The sequence below is a fragment of the Aptenodytes patagonicus genome, chromosome 3 (assembly GCF_965638725.1).
Source record: "Aptenodytes patagonicus chromosome 3, bAptPat1.pri.cur, whole genome shotgun sequence".
NCBI lineage: Eukaryota > Metazoa > Chordata > Aves > Sphenisciformes > Spheniscidae > Aptenodytes > Aptenodytes patagonicus.
Genome location: NC_134951.1, coordinates 4,842,309 through 4,868,496, shown reverse-complemented (window position 1 = coordinate 4,868,496; position 26,188 = coordinate 4,842,309). Strand labels below are relative to the sequence as shown.

The window sequence follows — 26,188 nt, the reverse complement described above, 5'->3', positions numbered from 1 at the left end:
CAAGCATCTGTGGCAACTCCATTGAACCTGTCTTAGGCGATGGTTTTGGCTAAGCCTTCGGACTGAATTCATGGGTAAGTGATCATGAAGATGAGTCTGCTGCAGGGGCTGTAAAAGTTTATGGACGGGCAGCAACAGGGGAGAGAGAAGGTAGCATTTCAAAGCTATTTTTGCCAAGGTTAAGTGAAAATGTGTCTATACCTTGGAAGCCTCACATCCCACACAGAAACCTTACTCTTCAGGCTATACAGGCAGCCTTATAGTCTTTGAGCCAATTGACATTATTTACATATACAAAAAAGATTAAGTCTAATAGGACAAATTAAGATGTTCGCTCCAGAAACCACTCCATAAAGGACTGATCTAAGATGTGAAGAACATGGTTCATATCCCAGTTTTGCTTAATTCAGAGATGAGATTTTAATGTACGTCTCTTAAACCAAAATGAACATCCTAATCATCAAGATATCAGCCATTTTGGAGTAAATCTCTTCCTTCTAAAAAGAAGAAGAAAAACAGAGGGAGAGAGAGAAGAAGGAAGGAAGAAGGACAGAAGGACAGAAGCAAGCAAAGAAGGAAAGACAGAAGGAAAGAAGAAAATCTCAACTTCATTCTTCTTTAGTATTAAAATGAGTCTAAAAATAGTATAATTTTCTTGCAAGATGTAATATTGTTCTTCTTCTACCTAGACATAGTTTAAATATTATCACAAATGAAAAGAGTAATATTAATACAAGTCATAGGAACAGGTGTCCAGACTTAATATTTGGAGGAATATTTGGGCAAAATACCACCTTTCATTGCCAGGAGCAATGTTAATTCCCAGATGTGTCCAAGATGTCTTAGGATAAGCGCTATAAATTTGTACCTTTCCATAGACCCCTGGGAAAAACAGAAGAAGACCAAAAGTTAGGGTAAAGAGAGACTTGAGAAGAACTGAACCAATAACTAAATACATGAAAATCTTTACATTTATTAAAACATGCTTCTATATTTTATAAAAAGTGTAAGAACAGCACATAACCCCCACTTGAAATACAAAGTGAACTAGAAATAAATTATTAATAAAGTAAAATGACCATCACATGTAAAGGCAAGAAAGGGGATTGTGCCATAGAAGCCTCATTAACTCAAACTGGAATTGCAGACAAAGGTATCTACCTTAAAAAAAAAAAAATCTACCTAAGTAAACAAAATAAGTAAAAAATCCAGGAATGAAAGACAGAAAAAATTACTCAGCTATTATTTATATTTCTGATCTGTGAAAAATTCACTTTTTTTTTTCTGGAAAGGGGATCCAAACCCAGAGTAAAAAGCCAAAATATAGAAACTTTTCATACAGATGACATGTTCCAAGAAGATTACATTTGAAGCATGAAAAATTTCTGATTTCCTGCATTGAAATGTTTTGTTTCAATTTGCTGACCTGATCTGAAATCTTTCAGTTTGAGTCAGTTCAACATTTGTTCTGCATCTCTAATAGCGACACATTGCTTCAGAGGAGTTGTGCTTCAAGTATTTAGTGGACCCATTTTACTGCTTGGGTTAATCTCCTCCATGGACAACTTTTTCCACGACATGGAAGTCAAATTGCTAGCTCCCGTTATACTTCAACTCCTAAGTAATTTAGACTTAAAAACGACGCAGAATCCAGAATCAATTAGGCTTCCGTCTTGCCTTCCAAACATTCCACTTAGCTATTTGCTAGAAGTTTGTAATTGCTTGATCAATGTGTGCAATACTTTCTCAATGTCACTATCAGAAACAAATCGTGTGGGGTGTGTGTGTTTGATTGTTCATTTGTTTTTTCTCTGAATTTCTTTAATATTCTACAAATCTTGATGGAGGCAATTTCTCTTGATAGCAGTTTGAATTTCTGCTGTCTTTACAAAAGTTCAACAATGAATGAAGCCTTGCAATACTCAAGTATTTTTTAAAACATGGAGAACAGAAAAGTTAACATTTCTTTAACCATAATTACATGAGGAGATGTAAATTTTAACATAAACCTTCTTTTGTCAGTCTTTCTATGAGTCCAAATGTTTGGAAATATTTAAATGTGTGTATTTGGATCCATCCAGTAGCTCTTGGATGTAGTTCATCTCAATTAAGTCAGGCTTTAAAAATAGCGATATGAGTTTAAACTCATCATCCTAGCCTGGAAACTTGACTGCAATTTGTTTCATCCTAAGAGAGGCCAAAGATAACTGAGTCAAAATGCCCTCTGGCAATGTGCATTTCTCTCCACTCAACAAGGTCATCTTGGTTTGAATACTCTCAACTTTGACAATTACCTTTTACAAATCTCAGATCTAGAACTAAGACCAAACCCTTGTACATGTGTGTAGGTCCTTTTAAGTCCTCTCCAGTTTATCATATAAAGACCTCAGGATTTGACACCTGATTGATCACTTCTGTCAAATTTTACCTAAACAGAATCCATAGAAAATCCAGGAATTAACCTGGTGAAAGTTAACAATTTCAGCTCAAAAAATATGTGTACCTTTGTTAGAAGTTTTCCTGCATGGCACAGTAAAAGGCTCAGCAGTGGTAGATTTGGCTATTGCCTAAGATTGGTTTCCTATGAAAAGGTGAACTCATGTTTCATACCAATACTCCCTGGGTGGACATTTATTTCCTCCAGACGATCACAGTAAATCTCTTCAGATGCCCGAAGAAGGACCAGCAGCTTTAAATCCCTTTCTAGGGGATGTTGAAAAGAACCTGCAATAAAGCAACAACCCATCCACAAAGGTATCAACGGCTTTTGAAATGCTGAAGGGGGGGGGGGAGCAGAACTGGGGTGCGTGAATCCAAATTTAGAGGTCTAAATGACTGAACTAGCATTTTCCTCCTCAGCCCAGTTTTGCCTTTCTGCTCTATTACAATTTCACCAGTTCCCAGGTAATCATGAGTCCTGCAGCCAGGACTAAATGGTAAAATGGTCTTTCAGACCAATGGAAAGATTGAGGGAAAAGAGCAAGGGAAAAGAAAATGCCCAGGAAATGTTGGTGTGCGCGATGGTGCTCTTATCTTGTGGTGATAAGTCTGTACAGTAAAATGTATTCCAACTGTGACTTCATTTATTTCACCAAGGGTAGTTTACAGTTTCAGAAGAAAATGGCCCAGCACTAAACAGATACTAAGGAGGAAAAAGTAGGACAGTTTTTGCCCTGGAGAAATGTATGCGGAGTCCAGTAAAAGAGTTCAGCGTTCCTTTAATATTAGAGATTAAATCAATTATGCAACAGAAAACTGCGGCAGATGTAGAACTAAAAAATATATACATATCTGTATAAAATTAGCTGGCCTGTCATGTTCTTTTAATATTTAAAAATTACTAGTTTGGAAAAGAGAGCTGATTTTGCATCCTAAAGAAACATTCCTCTTTAGGAGCATTTTTTAATTAAGTGAAATCAATCAATAAATTAATTGTTCTCCACCAGTCTCTGACTGATATCCGTGGATATTTAAATTCTCTGTACATCTTTTAAATGGGTAAAAGACAAACAGTACAAGACTTGCATGCTCCCCCTGTAATATATCTCACACCAGTGAGCTTGTATCTTCTCTGGGGACACGGAGGGAACACATTCAGTCTTACAGCACCCATCGTTTATCCAAACCATCTTTGACTTTCTTGTTTAAACTCCCACAACTGTGGTTTGAACAGAAGAAAACCAGGAATTGGGCTGTAACCAAATACTACTGTCAGAAACCAAAACTAGTGATAAGCACTTTCACCACTGATGCACTAGGTTAAACAAATATCCAGCTAGAGCAGCAGCAGAGTTATGTAGACATTTGTGTCTATTTTTGTACTCAGAGTGATTGTTTTCCTGCTTCAACCTCAAGCAAGGTTGTGATTTAAAATACTCAGCCTGGACATACCTTTCCCAATCCTCAGGTCAACCTTACCCCCTGGGATGAAGTTATTAGCTACACTGACGACCAAAGAAAGACTCAACAAAAATGTTTGGAGACATTTATATTGATCTGTATGAGGTTCAACAAGGCCAAGTGCCGGGTCCTGCACTTCGGCCACAACAACCCCATGCAGCGCTACAGGCTTGGGGAAGAGTGGCTGGAAAGCTGCCCAGCAGAGAAGGACCTGGGGGTGTTGGTCGACAGCCGGCTGAACATGAGCCGGCAGTGTGCCCAGGAGGCCAAGACCACCAATGGCATCCTGGCCTGTATCAGAAATAGTGTGGCCAGCAGGAGTAGGGAAGTGATCGTGCCCCTGTACTCGGCACTGGTGAGGCCGCACCTCGAACCCTGTGTTCAGTTTTGGGCCCCTCACTCCAAGAAGGACGTTGAGGTGCTGGAGCGTGTCCAGAGAAGGGCAACGAGGCTGGTGAGGGGTCTGGAGAACAAGTCTTATGAGGAGCGGCTGAGGGAACTGGGACTGTTCAGCCTGGAGAAAAGGAGGCTGAGGGGAGACCTCATCGCTCTCTACAACTACCTGAAAGGAGGTTGTAGCGAGGTGGGGGTCGGTCTTTTCTCCGAAGTAACAAGCGATAGGACGAGAGGAAATGGCCTCAAGTTGCGGCAGGGGAGGTTTAGATTGGACGTAAGGAAAAATGTCTTTACTGAAAGAGTGGTGAAACATTGGAACAGGCTGCCCAGGGAAGTGGTGGAGTCCCCATCCCTGGAGGTTTTTAAAAGACGTGTAGATGAGGCGCTTAGGGACATGGTTTAGTGGGCATGGTGGTGTTGGGTTGACGGTTGGACTCGATGATCTTAGAGGTCTTTTCCAACCTCAATGATTCTATGATTCTATGATTCTATGATTCTATCTTACAACGTTATTCACAATTACCATTTCCTAACCGTGATGATGTCCCCTTAAAGTGGGGGATTATTATTAATTATCATTATGAATTACTGTTGGTGTTATTATTAGTGTTATTATTTTACTGCTGGTTACAAAGCATTTACTATTTCCTCTAGTTAAGTCAGTTAAAAATAGCTATGTGACGTATCCAATTCTCAGCTCAATTTTAAAACAATTTTTAAGTAGGCTTCCAGGCTTAGCAATCACAGGCAAATGCTTGGATACATGAATTCTAAAGGCTTGAATTGGAAGTTATCACTCCTTTGAAAGGATTACATCTACATTTAGCTAAAATTTGTGACTTTTAGTCCTAAAAAGCATGACAATAGGTTAAGGAATGTTACCCTTGTTAAAGAAAAAAAAAACACGCAACACAAATATAATCGAGTGAGAAACAAAGAAGTTATAATAAAACTATTCGTAATAGTTCATCACCATATTAAATCCTTAGCAAAGAAAACAAAAAATGGGAAGATAGCGTTCACAGAAATGCTTCAGTGGCTGGAAACTGTAAATGGTATATGACACAAAAGAACACAGGAGATATCTATGAGTAGAAAAATTAGACTGGTTTTAAGTATCTTTAGAACAAAACAATCTTAATACTTGCTTATTTCTGTTAATAGTTCCATGGTGTTAAATCAATGGATTTCAGTAACTTGAATGCAAATGCTACAGAAGAGTGAGCCCAGAAACTCGTTGGACTATTAAGGCGGACTTTTCAGTCAGTTTGGGATCACTCACGTTGTCTCAGAGCACTTGAAGAAAGCTAATATTGTGCCAATATTTCAAACAAAGATAAAAGTAGGACCCCCAGGTAACTACAGGCCTGTCAACTTGACACTGATTCTAGGGGAAAAATAAATGAAAATGGAATGTCCAACTCTGAACACAATTAATAAATCATTAAAGGTGGATGATATAATTAATGCCAATCAACCTGCTTTTATAGAAAAAAGGTCCTGTGAAACTTCCTTGTTGCCATCTTCTAATGAGATTACAGGTTTAGTTGATAAAGATAATAGCTTTGATATAATATAATTGGCTTCTCCAAGGCACTTGACTTAGTAGCACAAAACTTTCTGATTAACAAACTACACTGGCACGACATGAACATGGTACACATTAATTTACAGGCTGACTGACTGGAATGGGGGCATTGACTCAAGCAGGTTTGTTTCTGGTGTGGTCTTGCAAGCCCTGACGTGCGCAACGTTTTATCAATGACCTGAAGGAGAATGAAGATACTGAAAGTAAGCAGATAAGCTGACACGAATGGGCAAAAAGAAATATTAAAGAGATGGGCCAGCAAAGACAGCAATAATTTGGAAGTGAAGAATAAGGAAAGAAAGTGAAGAATGTTCAAACTATAATAAAACAGGTCTTGAAAAGGCAAAGCTCTCTGTGTGAATGGATGGAGAACAAAGGAAAACAAAGGAAAAAGCTGAGAAAGGCCTGAGATATGCCTTTTGGTTTAGTCTAAATACAGCCCTACCGAATGGCTCATGAAAATGAAGGTATGGAAAGGGCAGCTACCTCAGCTTGCTCATAGGGAAATCCAAAATAGTTCATGCACACAAGTCACTGGGGCTGGGTAAGTTTCCTCACCTTATGAAGTAACTGGCATATGAAATCACAGCTCTAAGTAGTTTTGTTAAAACTACCAAGTTTTGAACATGGACTGGAACTATGGTCCACATAAACACTGGAATCATAATTACTGCAACACATATGTGAAGGATCTGGGCTTTACAGCCTGTCTTTGAACTCTGGATGTGAAAGCTTCAGGTTGCTTGCCCCACTTCATTGTGGTGAACAACTCCTACATAAGATGACATCGAATTGCTGAATTACCCATCCTGCACATGAGACATGCAGAAATGGATCCCACTTCATACTCCTACTACAACTGGAATGTTTACCAATTTGATGAGCAACCTGGTTGATCATAAGGTGAGATTATAAGGCACCACTGGCAGACAACCAGAAAATAGGTAATTGCAACCAGAAGCTGCTAGAAGTGTCTGGTGAGATGTGCAGAAAAGGTCAGGAGGGACTAATGACAGCGTACACAGATAATAGATAGGGCTTCCTCAAACACGTCTTCTTTCCAGATGGAAATGGAAAGTTTATCTGGAATTTGAAGGCTTTGCTCGTCTGTGCAGATCTGGCACATATCTGCCAGCCTGAGCAGTGCTCGTGAGCAGTGGTTTGTCTACTCTGGATATCTCAGGCATTTCCTCAGAGCAGACACAGGTCAATCTGTTGGTGCATAGGCAGCAAGCGTGCAACTTTCTACGAGCTGGGTTTTCTGTGCAGGCACTGCACAGTCCGCTTGTGCCTTCACTGTCTGTCTGATGATTGATGTCACATCAAACGGCCTCACTGCAGGTGTGTGACCTTCTACAAGGGGTATCTAAAGCTGATGTTCTTCCAGGGAGTGCTGGCACCACAACGCATGCACTACACAGTGCAAGAAAAACCCCATACATGATAATCCTATGTATAAGAAACAACCTACCCTGCTAATAAAGTCACTGCTGATTACATACTTTCCTGAAGAAATGTGAGGCCCAGTGGCCAGGATTGCAACACAGATCTGTTAGCATAATGGTTGCAGCTGATTCATAATCCTTCCTCAGGTCTAACCTCTGGAGAGGATAAAAACCCACTATGTGAAAGTAGGAGGAAAAAAAAAAAGGGGGGTGGGTGGGGAGAGAACAGAGAGAGAGGTGTGTTTTTCCTACCTGGATTTTTCCTGGATACTTATTCTGGACTGAAGCCTGGATCAAGTTTGCTGTTGAGTTTCAAAAGCATTTTCCATTGTTTTCATATTTCAGTTTTATTCCAGATGTTCTTCCTGACAGTATTTGTTGTGTTTTTTTCTTTTTCCATAGCAAAACCCATTCAATTCTTTCCTAGAATAGTGGGTGTTTCCTCCCTTCTAGCCTTTCCTTTCTTTACAACATAACACTCTGCAACAGCTGTTGTATATAAGAGCAAGGAAATCTCTGAGATAAGGTCCCCTCCCTTCCATTGGCAACTAGACTTTGGTAAGTATCTTGCAGTGACCATCTCCAGCATCAGCTCTGTGTTTCCTGAATTCAAAACTTCTTGGACTCTACCTACCCAGCTATTTTGAAAACAGTGGTATATTGTCACCAGAAAGTCTGAAGAGTTTTTGTTCATGGTCAATGCACAGCTGGATAGTCACCTAGTGCTTGTTCTTCCCAAGCTGTTCCTTCAGGTCTTCAGACTGCACTCTGCAAAGAAGCCTATAAAAGCAGCTGTGAGCAAGGAGCCATCACATGGGTTGCCTCTTACAGGTGGTGCTGCCAAGTAAACAGAAGAGATGAGAGACAGACAGCTGTGGAGTAGGAACCAGCAGCCAGAAGTGAGATGAATGTCCAGGGAATAAGAAGTGAGACACATAGGATAGGATTCAGCTGCCTAAATGTAGATACCTAGTGCCACCTGAGAGTCCTAGTGCCCTCCAAATCCACCATGTGAGGTTAGCAGATACAAGACAGGGATCAATGACAGAACAGTGGCTTTTTAAGCAGAAGCTGGAGGCCAGGTGGGACACCTGAGGGTGCCCAAAGTGATACAAAATCCTTACAGTTAGACAACTGAACCATGTTTCCAGGGAGATTCATATACCTACATTTAGGTTTCTTAATGCAGATGTTTCCATGTTCTCTGGCTGTCTGAGCTAACAAAGATCAGACAATACAGTGTAGACTGCAATTTTGCTCTAGATACCTCTATCTGCCAGTCCAACTGACTGCAGTGGCTCCACTGACCGGATTGGCTACATCTCTACTGAAACAGCCAGCTCACATGCTGATGTCCACATGTTATGCCTAAACTTGGGTGTCTTAAACATGTGAACCAAATCACTTCCCTAGATGATTACGATCAGCTAAAAGAAACCAAGTGGCTTGGAAAGGATAAAGCCCAAACAGACGGAGGCTGAGAGATGAATTGAAGGGGATGCAGATGGTGCAATGAACTTTTCAAACCACTTTTTCTGTGATCAGGGATGAAAAATTGCTCTCAATACATCCACAGTATTGGATAGCTGTGCAGGCATGCTATGTGACTGTAGGATGGGACTCAGACCACAGCTAAATAAGATGGGACCCACAAAATAGAGGTACTGGAGAAGCTGGAAAAGGTAGTCAATTGGTGAAACTCACTTGTGTCCTAATTGTTGTTATAAGGCTGAGCATTAACCATCACTAACACATGGCCATTTCATGAAGTAAGTACAGTGATTTACCCCTTGGGAAGTCAATATGGGGGTTCTTACTAATACTGAAAAGAAGGGGAGTGAATGCATTAGAGCTCTCTTACCACAAGCAAGATAAGAGACATCAGAAATATCTAGGGTTTCATCTCCAGGCAATCAAGCCATAAGCTAATGATGACCTTCGGCTCCTTGCCTCAAATGAGTGACATGACTGACAAGCAGCCATCATGAGATATGCAAAAAAAGAATGTGACAAGTTGAGACTAAAAAGAGAAATCCTATCTGGATAATTACTTGGCGAGTACTACTATAAAAAGCAAAAATAGCCTGCCAGCAAAGAGCAGCCGAGTACAGTGGAGTTCAAGACGAGTCCAACGGATCAATTTGTGCAAAACAAACTTCAGCATTTTCTGCAGCCTTATCAGGAACTGAGGGCTTTGTTCAGCAGTGGAACAGGGCACTTTCTGCGCATATCTTCTGTGCTTTAATGCTGACTTATGGGTTAAAATGAATGGAACCACCCTAGCAGAGAACAAAAAAAACCCGCTGAGTTGTTGAGCTCAACTTTTCCTTTCTTATTCTGACACAGGTGTGCTCATTATATTTAGCAAATCACTTAATCTCTCTGAAGCTTAAACTCTCCTTCTATAAACTGGAAAAATAGCTTTTTTTTTTTTTTTTTTACAGCATGGCAACACAGTGAGGTAGAAATAAATGGTGTTTCTAAAATGCTATTGCAAATATCACCAGGCTAGGAGGACCCAGAGGAATTACTGTGGGGATAGATCCACACATTTTACTTCTGGGTTGTCCAAGGGCTCTGACAGAGTTCTTGCAGCCCTTTACAGAGCTTTCATCATTTCAAATCTCCCGGTGATTCTGTTGATCATAATTCACACTGGATTGTGATCATATATTGAAGAGGAAAGTGATGAAAAACCCTCCAGGAACATAGGTGTCCCAAGAATTCTGATCTTCCAACTGTCACTGTATTTTCTCATTCCAGTTTCCCTGCAAATTATTGTTTTAATAAAATTAATTAGGTTCTTGTTGATATTTCATAAACTGCAATTTTACACTGATTTTTTTTTCCCCTTGGTTATGTATTTCTCATCATCACTGAGTTCCTATGCGCTTATAGTCATGTTTCACCATCTGACTTTTTTTTCCCTGCAGATAAGATGTCAAGTGCTCTGAAGGGCACCAAAGTCCAAGATTTGTTTGTAGAACTTATCATTGTTCTCTAGCAGTTTAAGTGAACAAAATACTCAGGCTCTATTAGAGAGTCTTTGGCCCAGGCCATTGAATTAGAAGCAACAGCACGTGGCCAAAGATTGCTGTACCGAAAACAGGGCATGGAGAAGTTACACAACAGGGAGGACCTGGGGATTTGGCTCACATGATGTCAACCTCAGATCCTGCTCAGGCAATGCTGAATGCTGATGTCCACATCTATTAAATCTGTTTACTAAACTGTCTCATTATCTATTTTGTGTCAGGATTTCTTTAGGGTGTGGTAGAATTGGACAGATGGGCTTCAAAACCTTCCTTTGGGCATGGAACAGTCAGGATTGGACAGATGGGCTCCAAGAAGCTACCTTTAGGCCTTGAACACATGGGAAGAGAAAGAGGAAGGGGAAAAAAAAACCCTCTTGCACTCTCAGTTTTACAAGCAAACATAGAAGCCAGTATAAGATGTGGGAAACCTGTGGAGTCTCTACCCACCTATCATCTCACAGCTGAAACTAGAGCAAGGATACCTCTCCAGAAGATGCTGGACTACGATTTAACAGCTGTAAATACCTGTTTGGCTTTTAATATCGTTACTACTCACAGATGTGCTGGAGGGGAGTTTGTGCAGCAAAGAAAGAAGTGCCTCAATGTTTTTTAATGTGTTTTTAGCAATGAACACATGCTTTTTCTTAAAACCAATATGAAACCACATTTAAACTACAAAAGAGTGTAAGTAAGAAACAACTGAGATTCTTTTAAGTATATATATATTAACCTCCCAGATTAGGCTTTCAAACCCCTTTTTCCAAAGAAAAACACAAGGCAGTAAAAATAACTCTTCTGGCCAGTACTGTATTAACTAAACAGTCCCTTGAGATTAACAACAAACAAATATTGGAGCAGACTTCCTCAGGAGGTGATTACACAAACAAATTCTCTTTTTAAAGTTCATGAAACCAATCTTGAGAAAGGTCAAGCAGTGATCAACAACGTGATCCCAGCGTCCTAAGGATTCCTGTGAGTAAATACAATGCCTGGCTTTAGGAACCTTGATATTTAAAGGGAATTATGTGAGTAATTACTTGTGTGTGGAAAAACACCGATCCTGTCCGTTGCAAATAATGTGGAACAGCCCCAGTGACATTGGGGACTCTGAAACCACTAGAAGTAGGGGAAGGTGGTACCTCCCTGAAGTCCTGGTGCTCATCTGTACAGAGGGATGAGAGGAACAAATGTGCCGAATCCAGCTGTGCCGGTTTCATGCCACAGCGGGATTTCCAGGCGCTCTGGGGATTCTCCGTGACTCTGTTTATGTTGGCTTTAAATACTTCTGTGTCACCTAGAAAGTGTCTTACTAATGCCCACAGACACCAGGCACTGCCTGAACACTAAGGTAGATCCTGCCCTGAGGAATTACTGTCTCATAAAGCAACTCCACATGAAATAGGGAGGACTTTTACACACATCAGAAAAAATCTCAGCCACGATGAAATCAAGAGTATTGCCATTAGCTTCAGTGGGGTGAAGATAGCAGTATTTGTAATATGTTGCTATAAAATGAACAGGTAATTAGCTCCAGTGGATAATCATTGTGCTTAACATGGATTCTGGGTGTCCACATTGCAGATATCCAGATAGCTCTGTGGCATTAGGATGGCCAGCATGTTTATAGTAACACTACACATTCTTTCTTCCCACTTTCTCTGTCTATCAAAAGCAGAAATAAACCCCATGCATCCGGAAGACAGGCTGCTCACTTACCCACTTTCAGCGTACCCCCCACCACCACAATACAGGCTGCACTCAGGACATTGCTGGAGTTGCTGGGGAACTCGAGGGTCCCGAGGATGTAGAGACCTCTCAGAGGGGGAAGAGCCGTATCCACCAGGATGGTCCTGTCTGAGAAACAAAGGATAGCGTTGTTTAGAACGATGGCAGCCTACCAACACTGCTTGCCAAAAAGTGTGGCATGGAGGTGAAGAACATTAACTTTGCTTGAGTTTTGCTTTATTTAGATTGGTTTTGCTTAGAACTACTGGAACAGGGTTTGTGTGTTTGTGCAGCATCCACAACCAGAACCTCATCTACAGCTGAGGCTCCATGGTGTGGCTGTAATCTGATAAATGAACAAGAACATAATATTTACAATGGTATTGTTGCATGCTTAAGTCTCATCAAATGTTTCCTGAACCTTTAAGAATGCATGTGAAGGGCAGCAAGTCGGAGACATGTTAGTCTCGCTACGTGAATCTGGCACTGTTTATGAAAGTAAATCTTGATCACCCAATGCAATGAAACAGGGCTAAGTTAAGCTGTGTCCGGACAGCGTTTTCCCTCATGGCATTAAAGAGAACAAGATTGATGGAAATGAAAAAATGCAGCCGTGTCAAATAGGTGCTTCACGGCACGGAGAGCTTGCAAGTCCCCACCTTGTTAACAGCAGTGATCAGGGTGACAAGCTGAAGCCACACACCACAACCCACCTCCAGTGACACCCTGACCCTGCTTTTTCCTCCCTGCAGTTTGGCTTTGCTCCCTCAGGTTTTGTGTATAAAAGCCCACCTCTTCCCCTCCAGCCAAGAAGAAAGTTTTGCTTACATCAACACAATCTGCAGGAAGCCAGACTTCACAAGCGGTGTTCCCCAGGGCTCAGTTTTGGGGCCAGTTCTGTTTAATATCTTTATCAACGATCTGGATGAGGGGATCGAGTGCACCCTCAGTAAGTTTGCAGATGACACCAAGTTGGGCGGGAGTGTTGATCTGCTCGAGGGTAGGAAGGCTCTGCAGAGGGACCTGGACAGGCTGGATCGATGGGCCCAGGCCAATTGTATGAGGTTCAACAAGGCCAAGTGCCGGGTCCTGCACTTGGGTCACAACAACCCCATGCAACGCTACTGGCTTGGGGAAGAGTGGCTGGAAAGCCGCCTGGTGGAAAAGGACCTGGGGGTGTTGGTCGACAGCCGGCTGAACATGAGCCGGCAGTGTGCCCAGGCGGCCAAGAAGGCCAATGGCATCCTGGCCTGTATCAGAAATAGTGTGGCCAGCAGGAGTAGGGAAGTGATCGTGCCCCTGTACTCGGCCCTGGTGAGGCCGCACCTCGAACCCTGTGTTCAGTTTTGGGCCCCTCACTCCAAGAAGGACGTTGAGGTGCTGGAGCGTGTCCAGAGAAGGGCAACAAGGCTGGTGAGGGGTCTGGAGAACAAGTCTGATGAGGAGCGGCTGAGGGAACGGGGGTTGTTTAGCCTGGAGAAAAGGAGGCTGAGGGGAGACCTCATCGCGCTCTACAACTACCTGAAAGGAGGTTGTAGCGAGGTGGGGGTCGGTCTCTTCTCCCAAGGAACAAGCGATAGGATGAGAGGAAACGGCCTCAAGTTGCGCCAGGGGAGGTTTAGATTGGACGTGAGGAAAAATGTCTTTACTGAAAGAGTGGTTAAAGATTGGACCAGGCTGCCCAGGGAAGTGGTTGAGTCCCCATCCCTGGAGGTATTTAAAAGGTGTGTAGACATGGAGCTTGGAAACATGGTTTAGTGGTGGACTTGGCAGTGTTAGGTTTATGATTGGACTCGATGATCTTAGACGTCTTTTCCAACCTAAGCTATTCTATGATTCTATGATTGTCCAATAGTTTATTCACAGGACTACTCATTCCCTATTAATAATTTAGTTAACAGTGACCAAGGGAAGCACCATTCCCTTAGATCCTTAAGGACAAAACATGGAGCATATTTTTATGTTACAGAAGACAGTGGGGACTGTTGTTGATTAAGCACAATGACAACATCACTGCTGCCTCCTAAAGCTGCAAGTCTACAGCCTGTGAACCTTTTAAATACCACTTAAGCTTTCCAAGTAGGACATGAGGACAGACATAAACGATGCATCGTTTAGAGGTAGCCCACCTCACAGAGGTCAATTCCACCCTCAGGGCCCATCTAATGCTCTTTGGTGTCACTGGGAGCTTTTCAGTTGATTACACTGGAAACCAGCTCAGGTCCTTAAGTTGTGGTTTCCAGTTCCTTTCCTTATTGTCAAGAGTAACAGTTTCCTGGTATGGTGCATCTCTGAGTCAGTAGATGCCCCTGGAAGAAGGAAAAGTAAGGTATTTCCTTAACAAAGGGTTCAATGAGATGATCTAGTTGTGGCTTTCATAAAATAGCTTGCAGAAAATAAGAATCTTCAACATAGTGGCAACTGCCAAATCCTACCCAGATATTTGCTGTGACTTTCACTGATCTCATAGGCATTTATTGGAAGACACAGATATACAAAACAAGAGAGATTAAGGAATACACATATTTTCCAATGGTTTTTGACAGAGCAGTGAGAATGGGCCACTTGAAACAGTTTTGGTGTGAAACATAGGAAGAGCCATGCAGTGTCCTGGGAAGTGGATCAACTACTTCACTGTTTTGCTTCTGCCTATAGCCATTAGCAACTGCTCTGGATGAAGACACAAATGACCATGCAATAGGTAGCACAATGAAAGTCCTTTCCCCAAAACATGTAATTAGGGGCTGACTCAAGCCATTTAGCACAAAGGTTTAAGAATTTTTCCAAGCCCTGTTTGCAGGAAACATAATCAAAACCTACACAAAGTATGCTCAGAAGCGGACTGAAAAAAGTATGAGTAGGCTGTCTTTAATATTAATGTTTCCTAGCTTTTGACTCTGGTTTTACAGCCCTGAAGTTTCACAGCTTCAAGGGAGAAGAAACTTCTGCATGGTCCAGGGTCCTGGGTCTGCTTGCAGATTTGTTTGTCTCTTCTATATACGTGTTCCTACTCTATACCTGTAACTCAATCTTCCCACATCTTCCTTTCCCTTTTTTTTTTTTTTTTCTTTCTCTCTGGACATCAGCAGGGGACACCCTGAAAGCCCAGGACCTCTGTTCTCAAGGACCACGCCAAGTACTGCAGCAACCCATGGTTACTCTGAACATCCCATCTCAAAAGAAATTCCCGGCATCTTTGGGTTGAAGCATCCTTCAAGCATGCAAAATTTTCACAGCATTCAAATGCAACAAGTCTTTACAGAGCAAGTGTAATCTTTTTTTTTCCCCTAAATCTCATACTGTTAGTACTCGATACATTTTTACAGGCATGAGGAAACTCCTGCCCATAATCTCTTTACAGGACAGGTATAGTCCTATGCCCTGCAGAGCTGAGAAGTGAAGGCTCAGTATGTGAGGATATGAAACAGAGAGAAGAGAATAAGGGGGAAGATGTTGTTAAAATGATAACTTTCAGACAGAAGGGGAATTTAGTTTGTGAAATCACAGCTCAAGGATGTGGCAAAAAGCTGCAGTTGACAAAGGCCGTAAGTATATTCATCAAACACAGACTGAAACATTTTTACAAGGAAAAGAAGTGCTCCTAGGCATACCATTTATATGTCAAGTTTTAGGCTAGAACAGATATTTTTGCTGAGATGCACATCTTTCTAAAAAAGGTTTTATAAAGGAAATGCTGACTGCTCTGTAACTGTAGCATCACATATGTGAGCCTTGAAACACAGGAGTGAGAAATTCCCCCATTCAGAGATATCTCTGCAAACCTGTAGTCTCCTCAGTTTAAAAGAACAACACTCTGGGGTGTGACGCTTGGAGCATGAAGTCCTCGGAGGGTGAAATGTTGCTTTATAGAAACAACAGAACGCTCCTTTGAGGAAAAAAAAGTCCTTCCACACTTGAGGAGAAAAGCAAACAGATTCAAAGGAGACTTCCTTACACGGTCCTCACAGAATACACTCATTTATGTAATAGAGGGAGATGATGACTAAGGGATGAAAATCATAAACTTTAGGTCACTGAGCTCAAGGGATTTACCTTCAGAGAAATACGAACTGGAGTTGTTTTTCTCCCATTAAGACATTCATGTAACAGCAAGCAACCGCTTCCAGCAAACCAGAGTTCGAGCCTTAAAACAGGGCTACGTTTCATTATATATATATACTTTCTTCAGACAAAAGCTCACAGGTATGCCACAGTCTTAGTGTTCAGATGTACAATACTGAGAAGTCGCTAATGACTCCAGCAATGACACAAAATGACTTTGATCAACCGCATCGCTATATAAAACACCATAGCATGCCATTGAATGGAAATCAGACACAACAGAAGAGCTATTATATGAGATACAGTACTCCAGCATTCATCTCTTCAAACAGAAAAAGTTCAAAGAAAATCAACATCAGAAAATGAATAACAGAATGAATTCCACCACTGGAAAAAAAAGGGAAAAAAAAAAAAAGAGAGACATTGCCAGAGGCTACATGATATCATATCAATACCCTTCAAAACAGCATTCCATCGCCTGGAATTATAACACGTTCTCCTTCCACCCAGAGCGCGCTGCGTCAGGAGCATGTCACACTGAAAACCATAAAGCAAAGCCCTGAAAATCCGAGGGCTTGAGAAGCTAATGCCACTGCTGGCTGCCAGAATGGCATGACTAAACTCATCCAGCTTGTTTTTCGAGGTGGTGGGACTGCTGAAGTCTGATGCATACGAGAGGTCCTTGTGGGATGGCTGCAGCTCTGGAGGATGAACCTCGAGAGATAAAAGCATAAGTCGTTGCAGCCTGAGCTAAAGTTTTCCAGCTGGGGCTGGAAGAGACTTGTATCCGCTAGGGAGTCAGACGTTGAGGGGACTTGTAACACGCCAACACTAGAAGTCACTTTAACATGAGGGACCCACCTCTGTTGCAAGTGAAATTCATCCTTGTACAAAGAAGTCTACGAACTCCTGAAGTTTCACCAACGCTTTCAAAAGAGGGCAAAAAATTGAATAACTTAGTACACAACGCCAATTTCCAAGCCCTCCAAAAAGCACCTTCTAAATGTGAAGCAGACACCAAGCAGTGACACAAAACTTGGGTTTTAATATGATCATTTTGCTAATAGAGGTGTTTTCTAGCTTTTCAAACTTTCCTGAGTCCAGCTCATGAGGCAGCCCTAGTGATGCAATTTTGCTTATTTTGTTAAACAAGCAAATTGAAGCTTTCATTAGCTAAGATTAGGCAGTGCCTTAGCTCTTCAGTGAACTCTGGGAATCCATGGTCATTCAGAGATTTCAACACAGTGTCAGGCCTGGACCAAAGTCTTCCCCTGCACTTCTTCACGCTAGAAATGAGCTCTAAACAGCTATTATTTGTTTTTATAAGACTCTAAAACTGTTCTTTGGGGGCTGAAAGGACTTACCTAGTAATGCACAGCACACCAGAAGTAGGCTCATGGCTTGGCTTTCAACCTGAAAATCATTATGGATGGCTCCCAGAAGAGAATTATAAGTAACTAAAAGACAGTGGAGAGTGAGACACAGCTGCATCTTCCCAGGAGTGAATCGCAAAAACATATTTTTGTGTGTACAGCAGCACAAAGTTTGGGTAGTTTGCAGAATATTTGTTCTCATGAGAACAAACTCTCACTTTTCTGTAGCCATCTGGAGTCATTCTGAGTTTAGCAGGATATGCACAAGCCAGTGGAAATGGGAAGGGAAACATCCATAAAATGCCACGATTAAACATATAATTAAAAATTGTAGAGATCATTTTAGATTTTGGACCCAAGAAAGGGGTTGACTTTCTTGCAACTAGAAACTCATGTACACACTTGTGGCAGCAAAGCAAGGTACGAAAAATGGACTGAAAATTCATCTTGCCTAACTACATTTCATTTGAGCAACATATCCAGTGCCCTTATCACACCAATGACGACTATGACTCCAATTTAAGACCCGCACTCTGTTGACTCCCACTGCCAATAAGTGTTTCAACACCTCCAAGCCAGCAAGAATGAAGAGGGAGAGTAAAAAGAAAGTAAAGGGAATATGATCAGAAAAGGCAAGCATGCAATAGAGCAGTTCTCTCTCAAAATAGATTGGGTGATAGACAGTTTGTGTTCGTGTTTATGTTAGTTATATTATGTTATGTTATGTTATGTCATGTTTTTATATGATAATATATATAATATAATACAATATAATATATTATTATTATTTTATTATAATAATAATTATAATAATATATGATAATATATAATGTGTTATGTTATGTTATGTTATGTTATGTTATGTTATGTTATGTTATGTCATGTCATGTCATGTCATGTTTAGTGTGGCCAGCAGGAGCAGGGAAGTGATCGTGCCCCTGTACTCGGCCCTGGTGAGGCCGCACCTCGAATACTGTGTTCAGTCTTGGGCCCCTCACTACAAGAAGGACGTCGAGGTGCTGGAGCGTGTCCAGAGAAGGGCAACGAGGCTGGTAAAGGGTCTGGAGCACAAGTCTGATGAGGAGCGGCTGAGGGAACTGGGGTTGTTTAGCCTGGAGAAAAGGAGGCTGAGGGGAGACCTCATCGCTCTCTACAACTCCCTGAAAGGAGGTTGTAGCGAGGTGGGGGTCGGTCTCTTCTCCCAAGGAACAAGCGACAGGACGAGAGGAAATGGCCTCAAGTTGCACCAGGGGAGGTTTAGATTGGATGTAAGGAAAAATGTCTTTACTGAAAGAGTGGTGAAACATTGGACCAGGCTGCCCAGGGCAGTGGTTGAGTCCCCATCCCTGGAGGTATTTAAAAGACATGTAGATGAGGCACTTAGGGACATGGTTTAGTGGGCATGGTGGTGTTGGGTCAATGGTTGGACTCGATGATCTTAGAGGTCTTTTCCAACCTTAATGATTCTATGATTCTATGATTCTATGATTCTATGTTCATGTTCTTGGGCTAAAATTGAAGGATAATTCCAGAAAGGCATTGGAGAGAAGAATAGTTTCTGCTCACCAACTAAACACACATATCTACTCTAGTGATAGGAGCTAAGAGATTTTTGTCACTGATAGGAAGAAGGCAGTCACAGAGTATGGCTCTCCACCGGTCCAAGCAGGTAGTGCATTTTCACATATCTTTCGCTTCTTTCCTTTTCAACCATTAAGTATTTTGTTGTGGTTTTGCTGTTCAGTAAAGCTCCTCTGAAGCGCAGAGACAGTTTTACTGTACGCTGTGAAGCACCCTGCTCCAAGCAGCTGAACACGATGATTCAAAACTGGGAACTCCCAGGGTCTCACCCTGCTCAGGCAACAACTTGCGTTCTGGTTTTGGGCAACATTTATTGTCCTGGGCCCTCAATTTCTCCTAGGGAGGGAACATTCCTGTCCATGGTAAAACACAGATCATGTCTAATAGTCCAACCCTTATCTTGCTGCCTCCCAACCAGTAGGCACCAGTATGCTAGAAAGAATCCCTATACCACATCCTTCAGCACAGTGCAGACATTCCCCAGTTAATCTGACCAAACCATCACTGCTCTAAATTCGGGAGATGTTAGCTCTGACCCCAAAGGCTGTGCGGTCATGCTGCACAGCGCCAGGCCTGAGCTAATGAGCTTTGCCTCTCAGGAGAGCTAATTAGTTCTGGTATACCAGCATGCTGATGCAGCGGTATTGTTTCCAGTCCTAGAACTAGATCAGTTGGGCTGGGCTGTGGGCAGCAATGTGCAATGCTTCAGACACAGCTTAGTCATGAAGGGCCTTGTGGTATGTGACAAAGGCCATGGTCAATATCTCACACGGCAGCTAAAATAAGTTATTTTATTGAGAGGATTACACTCACCTTTACAGGAAGCACAGAGAAGTTTTATTCATAGGTGAGTTTGCAATGCACCAAAGGACCATCGCAACCTCAGCATCCAGCTTCCACTCTCTTAATCTAATCTAAAAAACAGAACTCCAAATCCTTAACCAAACTTTTTTTTCTTTAATTTACTTCTTACTTTCTGGTTCTGTGTAGATTGTGATTTACCTCCAGTGACCACCTGAGCACACCCTACATAATTAACTCACTGTCAGTACAGAGGCCTTAGCTACCAGTGCCACCCTTGTGTCTCTTCATATCTGCACCTGACATATGGCTTTGAAGACTGAAACGATTTGGTTTTTTGATAATCATGGAATGATATTGGTGAATTGGTTATAATGTGATACACAAGAAATTGAAACAGATGATCTGGAGTTGTCTCTGGCCTTGTTCTTGGAGAGCTATGAAGGACAAAATACACAATGGCATGCAAAATCCAACGATGGCAAGAGGATCCAAAAGAGAGCAAAGCACATGAGAAATGCCCCACTGTTTAATGCCTGCATAAGGTGTCAGATATAACGGAGGTGAGAGTGGAGCAGCAAACAGGGAGCACAGGACAGAAAGGACACTTTCTGTGTTTCTGAATGACAAGCAGGCACATGTTCAACAAGAAGAACCAGTGGCGTGGCTGGAGTAATGTTGTTGGAAGAGGAAAGCAAGTCCAGTGTTTTGGGTGCTGCCTTTGGACTTTGGAGTTTGAGGGTCAATCCCCTGTTCTGGTACAGCTTCCCACTGGCAAGGTCTTTACATGGATGTTAGCATTGCATATACTGTCAAGGGAAATAGATGTAGACCTTCACATCATGGATCAGAGGACATATATTAACTGCAAGCTAGGTTCATATCTCAGGTGCTGCTGAACATGCTCTGGAGAAAGGAGGTTCAGGCCTCAATTTATGGCACCTGAACTGAGCTGTCTGATGGGAGCTAGGTGTCTAAGCTCCCACCACAACAAATTCATTTAGACTTTTAGTACTATCTGAAATGCCCTTAGATATTTGAGACCTCACACAGGACTGGCAAATATGACATAGGGGACACCTGTGACCATCTAGGGTTTCACCTGGCTAGGCAGGATGCTCCTGGAGTGCTTCAAACAACACTAGATATCTTCATATAAGCAAATGACTTGAGCCCTGGAGCTCTGCGTAATACCATCAGTGAAGAACAACTCAATTCACATTAGATACCCACATTTGGTCAGCTCAGTAACTCTTCCAGCTCTACTAACTGTAATGACGAGGAACCGGTTAAGATGCCTAAACACATGTGCTTACTGTTACCTTAGATGCACAGAGGACACAGGACCTACAGGAGATGAACAAACCCCTGGAGGGACATTTCTGTGCCCTCTCTGGCCTTTGAACTTACAAACAGTTAACCGCATTTATGCATTATAGCTAGTGAGATGACAGAACTGAAAAGAACACATTATGCTTGTTTGATAGGAAATAGGGACCTAATCAGAAAATGGAAATTATCTACTCCTCAGTTTAATGTGAGCTCCCCCCAAAAAGTGAAGAAAAGCAGTATTTCAAACAACATGAGGGTTTTTTAACATTTGTCAGAAAGCTGAAGTTTAAACTAAATATTCATTGAAGGTTGAACATAATTCTTAATTTAATCTGAAATTATATATATATTACTTTTAATGACACAGGACAGAGAAGTCCTAACCATGACTGAGGGTCCACGCCCAAATGCCAACACAAAGCAACAGAAGCTTCCTTCCACAAAGATTTCATAAGCCAAAACCAGGTGGAAGAGGAAGAGACATGGAGCAGTGTTATCCCCATTTCCAGAAGTGAAGCTGTGGTAGGCAAAGAGACTTATCTGGTTTCAAACAGATGAGGAGGAGCCAGCACCAGGACCCTGAGTATTTCAGAGACAAACCGCACAGTATTCATAGTGTGATACAATAATTATGTCTGGAAGGGACCTCAGGAGATCATCTAGTCCAACTTCCCGATCAGAGCAGGGTCAGCTATTAGGTAAAAAGGTTATCACAAGTTTTCTCCTCCAGATTTCATTGCAAGTTGACTAATATTTTTGCTGGAATTCAGAAGGTTGTTCATGCAATAAGGTTGCAAACTGAGCTGGAATTTAAACGTAACTCAAGTCTGAGGTTGAAATACAGGCATAGGCTAAAACATCTAGGAAGCATCCACGGCAAATGGATTGAGAGATTATCAATGATAGTGGGAATTGCAACAGGAAAATAAAATGGAAGGTGGTATAATTGTGGAAATGTAAATATGCTGCTTGCACAAAACACAAAGAGGTGGGTCAAGAGATGAGCTCTTTGTGAGCTGTGATTTTGGGTCTTGCAAATTTTGTGCCCTGGAAATAAGGTCCCTGCATATAATTAAGCTTGAATATCGGTATGAGTAAGTGTGCGTGTGTTTGTGTATATGTGTAAATGGAAAAGAATAATTATTCTGTTCCAAAAATCACACTTTTGTACTGTAGTCAAGATTTCAATGTGACAAGGAATAAATGTGGTGTTCTGCACACACTAGAATGGACACTAGTGCCAAGGAGCCCACGTTGCAATGCAAATACATATCCTAATGTAAACAGACCCCAGCACCCCTACAGAAATTAAACACCTTTCCTTCCTTCCTTCCTTACTAGGTAAGATGATGACGTCTTCCCCAGGGCCTGGGATGCTGCAGTTGGATCCACCCCAGCCTTTTTCTACATCATTCCATGTCTCTGGGTGCGACCATTTCAAGACAGCATCAGAAGGAACTACAAAACAGGACATACAAAGGCAGAATTATCATTTTCAGTAGCTGGGAGAATTACCGTTTCTTTGATAGTCAAGCATCTGTGGCATTAACATCCTCCTTTTGTCACTGATGAAGCAACACTAACTGCTCTTTGTTATCTTCCATGCTTAAAGGAAGCTGCCTGATGGGAAAAAAAAGATCTCTCCCAGGACCATGTTTTCAAAGTTAAAGGGCAGGGACATAACTGAAAAAACAGATTCAAATTCTCTGGGACCCATCAAAAGCAAAGCAAATCTTGAGGTTTGTCATACTTAGCTTATGATATGCCTTGTGAATATGCTTCACAAGCAACTGCTTCATTATTTTTATTCATGCCATCCAAAGCTCTGAGCACAAAATTAAGATGAACAAATGAAAATAAAAGCCAGTCACCTGTGCTTGGATCAAAATGGTAACTAACCCTACTAGAAAGTGCTAACTCTTCTCATCTATTTTTTCTCCCCTAGTGCTCTAGAAAGCAGATTGAATTCCCAGGGTATGGGAATTTCCATACTTTCCCAAAGTATGAAAGATTTTTAAAAATGAGTGATCAACTCTCAGAAGCCTGTTAGCTCTTGGAAAACCAGGAGCCTTCCCACTGCAAGGGGTAACGAAGACCTGCCTTGGAAAACCAGCTTAACTGAGACACGTGGCAGCTCCTGCTCATTCCCCAAAGATTTACTTTTCAGCCCAATCCAAAAGGAAACTTCTGAGCCTTAGCATTAGGAAAATATTGGGAGAAATTAAGTTCACAAAATGCAGGTGCTTAACTTGCACTTGTATTTTAGACAGGTAATGAGCCAGTCTTCATAAATTAATTGCCTGAGTTTGCTCTGCCATCAAGAGAGGAAGGAAAGCCTCCAGGGGGAAATCCTGTACGCCGAGTTTAGCAAGCCCTAAGCTAACGCAGGCAGGGCCTCCCTCTGGAGGCCTCTACAAGCACCTACCTCTGTCCTACCACTCTAAAGGAAATTCTGGCATTTTTTTTTTTCTTGATGAGGGCTTCATTATGTACTGAAAATACAGAGGCAAGCTCATGCCTAAGTGGGGGGGGTTAGACCCCACTCAGCAATGTTATGGAGTAGAAAAACCCTCCCTTGCCAGCACAGGGAAACACAGAGGAATTAAACCCAGGTGGAGCTCCTTAAGGCTGGGTCTGTCTTTCCATTACTTGTTTGTTTGTTCAGGGGAAACACTCTGCAAAAAGCTCTCTAAACCTTATTGCTACGTAAATGATTATTGTTGTTAATACGCAGCGAGGCAGCTATGCAACTAAGACCAAACTTTGGGGGTGTCCCTTGTCTCTGGTGTATTTTTCTGTCTGATTCGACCTGTAACTGTGCAGTAATGTCAGACTATTACACTAAGATCACTATGGAGCACTAAAATACATTTTAGTCTTACATTCCCCATGACCTTTCTGATCTGCTATGGTATTTCTTAACAGAAGTTTATAGTCTTTTATGCTGTGGAATCACACATTTATCATCAGCAATGGTAGATATGGTTCAATGAAGTGCTTAAATGAATGCCAAGAACCCCTGTTGCGTTGATAGATGTACAAAATATTGAAGTGAAAAATAGCGATCTATTTCTGAAAAAGTAAAAAAGTAAAAAAGAAATGGTGTGACTCCCAGACCAAGCCTTTCAGACGCAGACTGTCACGCACCTGGGGTAGGTAAAGCCACTCTTTCCTTCTCTTTCAGTGTGACCTGAATCAGGTCAGCTCCTGTGACTGAACACAGAGAATTTTAGGGAGTTACAGCAAGGCCTTACAAATTAACACAAAAAAAATCATAGTAAATCAATTGCTACACGTGATTTTCTAACAACATTTTACATTTCTAAAAAACAGATTTTTTTTTTTTTAAGAACAACTATACATGTTTTCTAAGCATTTTTGTCTTTTTTGTACTTTGAGAAAGGATTAAACAAACACATTTTAATTTACAGATACGGAGGGTCTCAAGACTACTCATTAGCAACAGCTAAAAGAAAACATTCAACAATCAGAAATTCTAGGCTGGAACACAAATCTCATTTATCCCACTATAAATCCACAGCAGTTCCACTAACACAAGCGATATTACACCATTGAATGCATAATGTATTAACTGGCTCAAACAGCGAATTACAGCTTTTGTTTTGTAGTTTGGTTTTGATTTTATTTTTTTTTTCCCCCCAAATCTGGTATCTGAAAGAGATGCTTTAATTAGTCAGACTTTATAGACTGAAGACAGGGACCCTGTGTTCTCTACTCTGAAAAGAGGTCAGGAGCAATTATCACAGTTGTAACCTTTGTGCCAGTATATTGTCAGCAGGAGAAGGGCCAGGATAATGCAAATCAAACTAAGAGGAGCAGGAGAAAACTGCTTCAGACCCAGCTAAAAGGCTACCTCCTCTTCATCTCCAGTGGCATAAAAAGGTACTTCCTTTCAGTCACCAGACTGGAACAACCGTAGGTTAAAATAGAAACCCTCTGACAAACATAAATCTCCTGTTGACTGCCCAACCCCTTATGGTGACCCTAAAATGTCATTGGAAGATTTTTTGGGGGTAGAAGAATTGAATAAATGAAGCCATTGTCAGAACTTTCCTCAGTTCCAGAACATGCCAGGAACTTTCCTACGTGTGTATCAACCCACCGATGGGATTTCATGCCATATTGTAATTTACTTATTTTATCTTTAAACAAGTCTCTGTACTTTTAAATTGTGAAAACCATCCTTCCCTACCTCCCCCCTTTTCTCCCAGTGCAACTGAGCAAATTTAAAATAACTGAGGTTCATTAATTTTAAGTGTTCGATAAATTAGTATGAATAATCAAAAAACTTGATTCTTTCTGATAATTACTATTTGATGTCAGTTGAAAGCACTCGATTGAGTTAGCAGCATATGCTCCTATGCCAAATGAGGCTTCCATAATTAAATAGAAACTGATTCCATGAGGTTTTTCTCATGTCTGATTAATTAGTAATCAGGTGCCTCAGCCCTGTTCTTCAGTGACACCTTCTCTCCCAACGGTAGCTGTGATCTGATCCATATATCAGTCAAGCCAATCTGCCCCAAATCACCACACAGAGCTCAAACTGAACAATATCATGTCTTTGGGTGGCCACAAGGTGAACCTTTGAGGAGAAAGAATGGCATGAAGATACTAATGTAAAGTCCTTGACACAGGGTTCATGTGGCGTTTAGACAATACTCTTCTACGGGTCCTTTTATGGTTATGGTGACCTTGCTTCTCTTCTCACTTATAGCAGGGAAAATCAGGAGTCAAAGGTGTTACATCAGTCTTAGGAAAAGTGAGAGAACGAAGCCCTGACACTATCCTTTTTTCGATAAATATGTTTTGTCAGATTTGTTGGGGGTTTTTCGCTTAATTTTGCAGGCACTACAGTGCAATCATCTAATTAAGGATGTTTGTATTGTTCAGAGGAAAGCTGTTCTAATTAAGTCCTGAGGGGACATA

The 26,188-nt window shown here is 41.5% G+C and overlaps 1 protein-coding gene across 3 annotated transcripts in view; it reads right to left on the bottom strand.

Annotated features, from left to right (window-relative positions):
- The window catches only part of PKHD1 (PKHD1 ciliary IPT domain containing fibrocystin/polyductin), a 284,017-nt gene that overhangs the window by 89,442 nt on the left and 168,387 nt on the right, over positions 1-26,188 (bottom strand). For 2 of the 3 annotated variants that reach the window (XM_076332602.1, XM_076332603.1), the window contains exons 50-54: positions 24,386-24,451; positions 22,577-22,696; positions 12,081-12,218; positions 2,611-2,724; positions 795-882 (exon numbers count right to left, since the gene is read on the bottom strand). In XM_076332602.1, coding sequence (XP_076188717.1) covers positions 795-882; positions 2,611-2,724; positions 12,081-12,218; positions 22,577-22,696; positions 24,386-24,451 — 526 coding nt within the window. The remainder of the gene's footprint in view (positions 1-794; positions 883-2,610; positions 2,725-12,080; positions 12,219-22,576; positions 22,697-24,385; positions 24,452-26,188) is intronic. The other variant, XM_076332604.1, reaches the window with a different exon arrangement.